This window comes from Leguminivora glycinivorella, chromosome 16 (assembly GCF_023078275.1).
Source record: "Leguminivora glycinivorella isolate SPB_JAAS2020 chromosome 16, LegGlyc_1.1, whole genome shotgun sequence".
Classification (NCBI taxonomy): domain Eukaryota; kingdom Metazoa; phylum Arthropoda; class Insecta; order Lepidoptera; family Tortricidae; genus Leguminivora; species Leguminivora glycinivorella.
The window spans coordinates 16,729,370-16,741,822 of NC_062986.1; the positions used below are offsets into that span (position 1 = coordinate 16,729,370).

General features: G+C 34.7%; 2 protein-coding genes across 2 annotated transcripts in view; one reads left to right on the forward strand and one right to left on the reverse strand.

Moving 5' to 3' along the window:
- Window positions 1-12,453, reverse strand: part of LOC125234411 (transient receptor potential cation channel trpm) — a 448,945-nt gene that overhangs the window by 432,555 nt on the left and 3,937 nt on the right. Inside the window, 1 exon segment of the mRNA XM_048140640.1 lies at window positions 8,875-8,949. Coding sequence (XP_047996597.1) covers window positions 8,875-8,949 — 75 coding nt within the window.
- Window positions 1-12,453, forward strand: part of LOC125234414 (5-formyltetrahydrofolate cyclo-ligase-like) — a 32,057-nt gene that overhangs the window by 6,135 nt on the left and 13,469 nt on the right. The window lies entirely within an intron of this gene.

Below are 12,453 nucleotides of genomic sequence, written 5' to 3' on the forward strand. Positions count from 1 at the left end.
TTGGTAGATGCAATGCCGCTCAGAATTAAGGCCGTTTTAGATGCAAAAGGTGACGCCACCAAGTGGTAGTTGTTCTTTTCTGCATCGGCTACGCTGAAGACGAACATTTTTGCGAGTGTTACATTTGGTGAAATTATGTTTTTTTGTTTACTAGTGAGGAAAATTGTTAATTTATGTTTTGAATAAATAAAATATGCATTATAAGCTCTCTTGTTTTTATGTTACATGTTCTACTAATCATCTAATTCATCCTGAATTTTGAGGTCGAAGTTAGGACATAATATTTTTTTCATACTAGACGATATCATTTGTATTGGGGCTCGTATACTGTGGCGATATTATACCCTGACCTGCTAGACCCTTTTTCGGTGTGGTATTTTACACGCACTTTCCCTTTATTTTCGCTTTAGTTATAAGCAGTTTGCACCGACGTTTGGCAATTTGAAGTGCTCCTAATTAAACAGCAAATGGCAAACTAGTATGTAAGGTACAGCGGGTCAAATCTCGACCGGGGGGTCAATTGTAACTAATCCATTTTTTTCCATTATTACACTATGGTGTTAAGTTCTACATGTATCCAGTGAACACGCCTACCATATATTATAACCGGTGGGCAATATTTAATAATGCAAACACTATAAAACATGGAAAAAATGGACCAGATACATTTTGACCCCCAGTCGAGATTTGCCCCGCTGTACCTTATAAGCATTTCTGTTCAAGTTTCAAGTACTATCGGGACTTCGTATTTGAAATCGAGTATAAACTATAGCCATATTTAAAAATATGTAGTGGCTCTGGCAATAGTGCGAGTGCCATTCAATAAGTGCCTTTTGTCATTCGACCATCGCAATCCATCGACTGTTTCGTCTTTGTGAAGGCGCGGGTCGATTCATTACGCCGAGTGCTGTGTAAGGTTCACAATGCGTTTTTTTTTCTAAAAATTTCTTTAAATAGGGAATATTTACAAAAATTTTAAAAAATATCGGTTGAATATTTACCACCAGTTTCTGAGACTAAAAGTAAAGTAGGTAAGATTGTAATAATTTTTTGTTGGAAATAAGACCATTTATTTTAGAATAAATATATTCTGAGTGAGGTCATCATGACAAAAATAGAAAATAGAGTAGAAAAGAGGATCGAGTATTATAGAGATTTATTGTCAAAGTAAAATGTGTGATCACAGTGCATAGACTGCCATCTCTCGACACAAACATAAAACTTTTGAATCTCAGTTTTAACAATTTGGCCCATATTGTTAGCTGGATATGTGTTAAACTTAACATGTCAATAATATCAGCGCCATCTAGCCGAGCGTTCCCCAAAGGTGTAACGCCATCTAGGCCACCGTACCTTTTTCTCTAGGGTTTTGAGGTACGTTTTTTTCTTAGACTTTATCCGTCTACATGGAGTTACATATGTCTTTGTAAGTAGTTAAGAAAATTTTAAATGTATTAGGTAGCATAGCATTCCTTTTAGACCTGGAAATTAAATACATACACATAATAATTATATTATAATACGTATTGTGTAAGTACCTATTCTGTAACAAACTACGTATTTTTTTTAGTTTTTCTGACTTCTGTTTTATTATGTACAGTCAACCAATTTGAATCCTAGGCCACTGTAGAACCTTTTCACAGTAAACGTCGAAGTGACTTCTTTGACAAATACAGCACGGTGTCAATGAGACAGGGTTCTAGAGTGGCCTAGGATTCAAATTGGTTGGCTGTACGTAAATTTATATTTATATAGACAACACCAGCCCTGGCCATTCACTAATACGAGTAGTGCCCGCCATTTTTTATCGCTGGTTTCTGTAAACTGATTTTTTATCACCGTTTTTAAGCAAAAAAGACACTGAAATGAAATTCCTACCTTATTGTATCAAAAATAAATGGGAAATTGTTCATTGTGGTCAAACTCAATTAAAAATAAACCATTATTGTTTTGTTTTAGCGGAAGGGAAATTATTAATTACCTACTGTATTCATGAAATAAAACTATGGAAACGGATTATATCGCGAATAATGAATTTATAATTCATCCCGACGTTTCGAACACTTTACAGCATTCGTGGCCAATGGGTGACTGAGGAAAAATTATACGCGATTCATTATACGCGATATAAATCCGTTTCCATAGTTTTATTTCATGACTAACTATCGCGATAACCGAAGACAATATTAAACCTTTTAAAAAATATATTCGGAATAAGGAAAATATATACAGTCAATGTAACGTGGAAAAAGTATAAAAACAGGCGTATTTTAAACCCTGACCATTCACTAATAGTGCCCGCCATTTTTATCGCTACCTATAAATATTGGTTCCTGGAAACTGAAAGGTTTTTTTATTGCTGTAACAGCAATACGCTTTAAAATGATTGTAAAGTAGTCGGGAATATACGACCGGTCTGGCTCAGCCGGTAGTGACTGCCTGCTAAGCCGCCGTCCTGGGTTCAAATCCCGGTAAGGGCATTTATTTGTGTGATGAGCACAGATATTTGTTCCCGAGTCATGTATTTAAGTGTGTATATCGTCGCTTAGCACCCCATAGTACAAGCTTTGCTTAGTTTGGGGCTAAGTTGATCAGTGTAAGGTGTCCCTAATATTTATTTATTCATTTATTTATATATCGGCATGTTGCGTTGGATGGTATCTTTTGTATGTTAAATGAAAATGCTTTAAACTTTATGAGGACGGAAAATAAGCTTTTGAAATTATGTTTTATAGATCAGTAGATAAATACTTAACTTACGTAATGTTCTTTAAGTAGGGACTTAATTTTATGTTCTTTAAGTACGTAGTCTCTAGTGTTCATTACATTCGAAAACGTTCAGATTTGTTTTAAAGTGATTGGGTTTAGAAGGAAAGTACTAGTGCTTGACTCTGAACTAGTATTCGACATGGGCACTTTATGACAAGGACAAAAAAAACGAGAGACAAAAAAATGGTCCAAAAATTTTCTATTATTTTTCATATTTCCACTATGTAACCGCTGTACAAAGTGTTTAAAAAATGGTAACAATATGGAAAAATTAAATTTGGAACGCTTTTTTCCGCCTAGTAGGATGGAAAGGGCTCGTGATTCTGAGTAGGAAGAACATTAAACTAACCTATTTTAAAAAAAAAAAGTTTTAAATCTTTTTTTGCGAAAACAGGCACAAAGTCATAAAAGTTTGAACAACGAATATTTTTTCTATACTCGAATTTAAATCTGGTCTCTTTGACATACAGTGCCCATGTCGAATTCTAGTTCAGCGTCGAGCACTAGTATTTTCACCTTATCTATTAGGCTGTGTTTCCAAGACCTCTTGGCGCACTCGCTGTTCAAATTTCCTTACAAAATAAAGCTTATGTCATTGTTTTCGAATAAATTATAAGAAGATATAGTATACTTAGCAGTCTTAGCACTGAATCAGTTATCATCTACAACTACATTATTATTGCAAAATATAATTTATAGGACCAAACCATGACCTTGGTTGGTGACGATATCAACAAGAACTCTCTTAATTAGTTTCCTGCGTCATTTATAGTACGAGTAATTACAAGCACTTTCCTCTTTTACCAGGAACATTTTATCTACCTATTTCGGTTCTACAGCTGCCTTCAGTTATATTTACATCTACTAGTGTGTTCATATAAATGTGTATCTAGATTTAACTGAACGGTTTACGTCAAAACAAAAACCAGCCAATAAGTTAAAAAGCGTGGGTTTTTTACCTACACGAAATTCAATTTGGTGACGTCAATACAGAACGAATGGTTCAGAGTGTTCAAACATCCTATATATCCCATATTTTTACTCCAACAATTAAGTTTTTATATATTCAAATCATTCGGCTTAGGTTTCTGCAGTTTTTTGATTCGCAATCACTACATAGTATAAAACAAAGTCACTTTTTCTGTCCCTATGTCCCTATGTCCCTTTGTATGCTTAAATCTTTGAAACTACGCAACGGATTTTGATGCGGTTTTTTTTAATAGATAGAGTGATTCAAGAGGAAGGTTTATATGTATAATAACATCCATTAAATAGTGGAGAAGTACTGTTATTTTTGAGGTTTCTAATGTGATATCGTAAATAATTACATGCGGGTAGATTATATTTATTTGTCTACCCCGAACATTTATATAAATTAATATCGGGTAGTTTTGTGTTGTTTACATCTCCGGTGACATTTTGCTGGGACGTCAGTCTTCCGCGACCACGGCCAGTGCAACCTGGCCGAAACGTTGGGAAAAAAGGTAAAAATAATGTTAATTAATCGCATTCGACCTGTATGTGACTTTAAATATGTGTACAAAGCGCGAGAACTTAGTGTTATCTTGATAAGGGATAGGGATAGCGATAATCGTAAATTCGTAAATAAACTTAAAAATAAACTTATGCTTGAAGCGTATTACACTGTTGACGAATTTTTCAACGACGTGCACTCTTGAACTGGTTCACTATACCAACCATTTTGAATTATAAAATTGAAATGTATCTTCGACAGCATGTTTGCATTAACTATGTAACTTATAAGTGCCGACTGTAGACACTTAATAACAAAAAATAACAAAGAAGAATAATTGTATTTATATGTAATTTTGTTGACATGTAAAACTATGTTTGATAAAGGAATAAATGAATGAATGAATGAATGAATGATAGGGATAGCGATGTCACTACATAGTATAAAACAAAGTCGCTTTTTCTGTCCCTATGTCCCTTTGTATGCTTAAATCTTTGAAACTACGCAACGGATTTTGATGCGTTTTTTTTTTAATAGATAGAGTGATTCAAGAGGAAGGTTTATATGTATAATAACATCCATTAAATAGTGGAGAAGTACTGTTATTTTTGAGGTTTCTAATGTGATGTCGTAAATAATTACATGCGGGTAGATTATATTTATTTGTCTACCCCGAACATTTATATAAATTAATATCGGGTAGTTTTGTGTTGTTTACATCTCCGGTGACATTTTGCTGGGACGTCAGTCTTCCGCGACCACGGCCAGTGCAACCTGGCCGAAACGTTGGGAAAAAAGGTAAAAATAATGTTAATTAATCGCTTTCGACCTGTATGTGACTTTAAATATGTGTACAAAGCGCGAGAACTTAGTGTTATCTTAATAAGGGATAGGGATAGCGATAGGGATAGCGATAGGGATAGCGATAGCCATAGCGTTAGCGATAGCGATAGCGATAGGGATAGAGATAGGGATACGGATACGGATACGGATAATATGGGTATCGTTAGAGGGATACGGATAATCGGTCGGCGGTCTCTTACAATCAAAGTGCTCTAAGACGATCGTTGTTTGCTTGCTTGAAGATTACGTTTGCGATAAGTATAAGCAAAATGTAAAAAATTGTAAGGGATAATAGAAAAAAGTACTTTTTACCCACCGATCATATAGTGTCGAAATACGGGCTATGTGGGATGTTTATAAAGGTTTCCCCAGCGTATATAGAATTACCTACGCTGTGGTCGATGTGTAATATTTCTACAACCATTGCAAGCAAAAGTATTATGTGCAATCGAAATAATCGCAGATAAATATACCAGAGAAACCTAAGGATCCAAATGAAAATCTTAATGAATACTTTTATTACGCGGGCGAAGCCGCGGGTAAAAGCTAGTTATATCTATTTTTGAGATGTAAAACTATAAACATTTGGCCTTAATAAGGCACCCTGTGGTATATATACGGTGCTGTGATGCCAGGTTCGAATAAGGTAAAACTATGTAAAACTATCCTTACAAGTCCACAACCATATACGACACACTAGACACCTATACGCGACATAACGTCGACATGCGACAGACTGTCGACACACCCGTGATATACTAACCTTGCGTCTATATGGCAACGCCTGCGATACTCGTTGCATGAACGTCGGCTTCGACGTACGACATACCGTCGACACACTAGACGTCGAACCGCGATAAAACATCGACATGTTTATCACTGAATCACATTTTACACTCATGGCAGTAGGTATACTGTTGAAGTCTTTCCTGACTTCATCAAAGGGAGGCAATAAGGGATAATTGACAGGTGATTTATCTTTTTATCTAAATAATGAATATTGAGAAGAATCATTTAAACTGATGCAATAATAATATACATAAATTACTAACATGCCATCCCGTTATTGACCAAACTCAATTTTTAGAAACTTGATCTTAAAAACTTCATCACATCACCATTTTAGTATTAGGTTATTAATTAACTCATTACCATTCGTAACTGATCACTTTTCAACTTAGTGCACAAAAACTATTAAAACAAAAAATATTTACGTTGCTTGACAAGAAAAACATTATGGTTTTATATCCACGGCGTATGAGAGTTGACTGATTGACTCGAAGATGTCACCCACAAATTCACACCTATGTCGTACATTGACAAATTGACATGCAACAATAGTGCGTTATGTATGGTGATAATACTGATAATTGATAGGGTTTAAAAGTTGACAGTAAAAAACGCGTATTTTGCATTCAGGAATCGTAAGCACGTCTATAGGCTTCGATAAACGCTTTATTTATCATTAATCACGAAGGTACTCTTGAAACATCTGGCATTTGAGGTGTCCATTCGCAACTCAACGGCTACTTTACATAAAGCGATTTGACACCCCAATTACTTCCTATATACAAAAAATCGTCAATGTCAACATTTTAAATGATTTCCCCGCAACATCAATCTTATATGTGATAAGCAAATTTACTGTAGCGACCTATTTGTCACTCGACGTGCTAAAATGTTATGTTTCTACAAACCTTGAGTTCGCACGTCTAATATACGGCCTTGAACATCGCTAGGTTAATATTACCTATGCGTAAGTAATTTCATTCTCACTCGGTGTTCGAGTTTAAGCGGATTTTAGGTTTTACGTACCTACTTACATATTATATTGTGTATTAATGTATTCATGAAATATTTGGCTCATGGCTGACTGTTTATATTACAATATACATATAAAGTACCTAAGTAATCAGCCAATACTCCATAACACATATCTTTGGATATGTTGGATATGCCAAAAATATGTGTATAATACACAGGTACCCAAAAATATGTTTATAGGTGGGCCATTTTTTTTTTCAATGTTGTCCACCCCACTTTTTTTGTAACATGGGTATTTTTTACGCTATTTATACTCAGAATCGAGAGCTCTTTCGATCCTGATAGGAGAAAAATAATGTCCCAAGATTTCCATACATTTTTCGAACCTTCCATTCCGTTACCGCCATACAAAATGTATGTAAATATGGTAACGGGATGGGAAAAAACCTTGGGAGACTTTTTTTTCTCCTATTAGGATTGAAAGAGCTTGCGATTCTGAGTGGAAACATAAAAATTTCCAAATCCAAAAAAAGTGGGGTGGACAACTTTGAAAAAAATGGCCCAGGTAACATTTTTTATTTGCGGTAATATTATGTTACTTTTATCCAACATTAGAGGTAGTATATACGGTGAAATAAAAAGCACCGTTGAAACTTTTCATAGTGACTTTTGAGATCATAATGAACAACTTTTATTATGGGACCAACGCTGAAATCTCGAAAAAAAATTGGAACTTCCATTGAAATGAGAGGCATAATAAAAGGCTTTGGTCCCATAATAAAAGTTGTTCATTATGACCTCAAAAGTCACTATGCAAAGATTGAACGGTCCTTTTTATTTCACCGTGTAGGGTAAATTACAAAATAGTACATTACGATACAAGTGCGTAAAAAAGGAAGTTCGAAACGAGTGGCGATAAATTAAAACACGACCGAAGGGAGTGTTTTAAATCGACACGAGTTGCGAATTTCCTTTTCGCACGTGTATCGTACGACGTTTTTTAGTACAGATGAGCCTCCAAAGTTTCGACCTAGCATATAATGAACCACTTCTCGCACTAGTGCGTAAAAAAAATACCATCTGTACTGAAAAAATATTTTTGACTACTGACTTTGACTATATTATTTTCCGTTAACTTTGTTCCTAGTCACAAATGCGTACCTACTTACCACTGCTATCTGCTACCAGTTCAATTCACTACAGTTCGTTGAGAAGAAACCTGCTCCTATTCACTGCTATTAATATTAAATCAATAATAAATGACAAGCCTGCAAACATCACAAATATCGTAAAATCAAAAGCTGATACTTGAAAAAAGGAGAGAATTTCAACAAAACAATAGATGCTTACCATTATTCACACTGTCTCATGCCTGGATGGTAATGACAATCAATCACAATCTGTACATCATTCCTCGGCGCATGCTGGTAATGATATTGTGTCCCTTGTGCGGTAAAGTACCGTCGCGTCGCAATATTAATGTCGAGTGAAATGGGATGGGAATGAACATTATTTACAGAAAACGCTGAGAAACAAAGTCTGGCAAAGTGATTGAGATTTTCTTTTACTTCTTTTATGCGATAAAATTTTAATAGAAACTTTCATATTTTGTTATTGGTAAAGAGTTAAATAGACAGTTAATTTTAGTGTGTAGGTACATATTTATAAATTTACAGTAGTTGAACTTTCTTTTATGAAACAATTTCACTATAAAATTACAGATATTTAAATTATACTTGGGTTGTATTGAAGGTCGAAATATTTTAGTCGGCAACGCGCAAGTAACACCTCTGGAGTTGCAAGCGTCCATACGGCTACGGCGATTGCTTACCACCAGTCTGGACGTGTGATTGTTTGCCACCATATGGTATAAAACATTATTTTTGAATTTTGATGGTTTAGGTAGAAATAGGAACGAAGAAACAGTTTCCAGCTTTGACATGAATGAAGGTAATGCAGGAATGACCACGAACGAAATGACAACGGTAATGACATGACATGACGTGACATAACACGCTACTGACTTTCTTTCTGTCATCGAGGGCCATTGACATTGACAGCATCGCCAGGCCAACCTTTCTGAGGCCACTTTGGACACCCTGTTGAAACAAATGAGATATAAATACATAATAAATAAATATGTATAAAGGTACAGTGAACTGCAAAAGTGCATGGCGAATTATCAATGAATTCATTCATAATTTCTCCATGCAATTTCGCAGGTTAATGTATAATGAGACAAAATAACGTAGGTATAAATATGTGGATAGTACATGATAATAATTAATATGTGTACATATAATACATTTAAAAAACATTGAATTTTTTCATACATATGTTTAAATGAAAACTTTGTATATACCTATCATAGACCAGCTACGAACTAATCCTAACCCAAGATGTATTGCGTATAGGCTACTTGCCTCCTAGTCAAATCAGCTCCTTTTTAAGAACTGTCAAAACGAATTTGAACGAATTGCTAATATGGAATTATATGAAATCGAATTGAGTGACGTCACGGTCAATTCAGTAACTTTGTATATTTGAGCATTTCTTTTTTTTTGCCAATAATTTTTTTTTTATTGTTTTAGGGAATTTTAGGTCAATTGTACTCAGAATCACGAGTACTTTCAATCTCACTGGGAGACAAAAAGTGTCCCAGAATTTCCATACATTTTTTTTACTTTCCTCTTTTGTTACCCCATACAACATGTATGGAAAATGGTAACAATAAGAAAAAATCGTATGGGACAATTTTTTTAACTACTAGGATTGAAAAGGCTAGTAATTCTGAGTAGAAATAGCATTTTTTTTTTCAAAAATATCACACTTCATAAAAGTGGCAAAAAAAGAAAGAAATGCTCATTTATACCTGACTTATCAATAGGCATTGGATTTAAGAATTACTTCTTTCCATGTTTTTCTTATAATTATCTGATGCTTTATTTCGTGCAAGGTATAAAATATTTTATTTTAAGAACAGTCAAGTTCCCCATTGTACTTAATAGAATCACGAAAAATTGTAGCGTTTAGTGATCCAAGAGCACATTCTTATAACTAATTCTATGAGAAATGTTGGACATAAAGAATATCTAGGTTAGCGACGCCGACGTGAGTCCTTGTCCTTGCGCTAGCGGTTTTAAAACATATAGCTTCCATTTATTACAGGACGATGAAAATAACATTCTTGAACAGTTCCTGTGGCCTATTTCACAATACTGACAATTGTCGCCGACAGTGACTTCGTCATTCATTGCCTGTTCAACAAGTACATATTTACGGTGAGTATAGTATTTTTGTTTTAATCAAGATTTCCACTTGAGAACCTATCTGCGATGAATAGCATAAAGAGTAGAAATTTAAAACTGATGGCAGATTTGAAAGGGATGACACTACTATACTCTGTGAGTAAATAAGAACAAAGAAAACTATAGGTATCCTTTTCTCTAGCACCCTAAAGAAAAGGATGCATATAGTTTTCTTTGTTCTTATTTATTGACAGACTTGTTTGACAAAGTATAACTTATTATTAATCTGTGACAATGTTGCCATTTTTTAATTTCTACTATTTTTGGTTAGACTGTATTTAATGGCGACTGTAGCTACTAATTGCTGGCTGTATTAAAGTTATTACTACGGCTACTAGTCATTTGGATTGTTCGTTTCTTCAATTGGGAACAATTAATAGATCGTTATTAATCGATTAGGTACAAATTTAGGTCAATCGATAAAAAATGCTCAGGAATACCACTTTCATGGGCTTCAAAATGAATGTGATTTGACGACGGGGTTTCGACATTAAATATGTCGCAGGCAGTAGATAAAACAAAGACGATGTACCGGCACCACACAATAAAATCACTGCAACAATCATCTGCTAAAATGTCGTGGCCATTGATGATAAGTAGATAAAGTACATGAGTTTTTTTTTTCATAAGGGGATATAGAATTCCAACATAATTAGAGGTAGAATGATTTATTCTAGCGGGTGTAGCACACTATTCGATAAACTTTATCTCATCGGTGCGTTCCTATTGCACTTTATTACCTAGTTATATATAAGTCGTGCGAAAAGGACAGCCTGACATTATATCGTTTATCAAGTGACCATGCTTACTTGCTAGGTGTTTATTATTATCAAAGAGGATCGAGTATTATAGAGAGTTACTGTCAAAGTAAAATGTGTAATCACAGTGCATAGACTGCCATCTCTCGACACAAGCTCAAAATTTTTGAACTTCAGTTTTGACAATTTGACCCATATTGTTAGCTTGATATGTGTTAAAATTACAAATTTTAATATTAGCGCTATCTAGCCGAGCGTTCCCCAAAGGTGTAACGCCACCTAGGCCACCGTACCTTTTTCTCTAGGGCTTTAAGGTGCGTATTTTTCTTAGACTTTATCCGTCTATACAGAGTTAGATATGTCTTTGTTATTATTAATTGTCTTAAATGACAACTTAAGAGGATACGGTAGCGAGAATGCTAAAATGGAAAGGAGTCCCCCTTTCAACTTGGGAATTTTAGTTAAATATACAAGTGTTATTAACTAGATTTATCAAAAAAAAATTGTCCATTAAGAACAACTCAGTCAAAAGATATTTCAAAAAAATCTTTAAAATCGAGGTTCCGCTCTCGACTCTTTCCTCCTTCAAAACTTAATCAATCGGAACGAAATTAGAGAATCTGAATAACAATGAAATAATCTACGTCGGACCGTTTAGCTTTTTTGGTTAATTGTTACCAATCTTGAGAATCACACCTTTTTTTGCGCTACAATGAAAAAGCCCATTTTTGGAAATTTATGATTGGCTCTGGAATCTTTAAAAAGCAAAATATCAAAAAAATCAAAACGGTTCGACACAGATAAAAATAATAACAATCTGTGTTGAAAAAATCATTGCTCTATCTTAAAAAACCAGGGAGGAAATAGTCGAGAGCGTTTGTATGGAGAATTGACCCCTACCGTATCGTCTTATTGTGTGTTACCAGATAGGTAGTTTTTTTTTTTTTTTTTTTTTTTTTTTATTACGATATTGCACTCGACATTCTGCAGGAAACTGCGAAATTTCTAAAAAATGGTTATTCAAAACGCCAGTCTTCTACTAAATCTGAATCATGACCTTTAGGTAACCCCTTCACAGGCAGGGCTTACAAAACCGCTGCCATCTTCTGTCTGACTGTAACTGTTTCTGCGAGCCAAATGCTTATAAGAACTGCATTCAGTTCTGCGTATGGTTGAATGTCTGAAAGCTACTAAACCTGAGTGCACTAATAAAAAGCTGTATAAAGCCAGCTTAAGTGTCAAAGGTGCGTTACCATTATCACCGACCACCCAGTACTTAGAGACGTTATTCCATACGTCTCACGAGTATTAGTAAAGAAGATGTGTACGAAGAATATCGTACATTGACCCACCTGTTCCTTTCTCTATCTTACACTCCACGATTTTTTACTGTCCTATTCGCACTGTTGCATTGATCGATCGAATGAATAGCATACTTTGAGAGGTTGCGAATGTTGTGATAGAGATTACAAATGATCCGGTCAATGTACCAATTTTGCTTGTGATTTGTATCCTTACTTTACAGTTAGGTAACTAA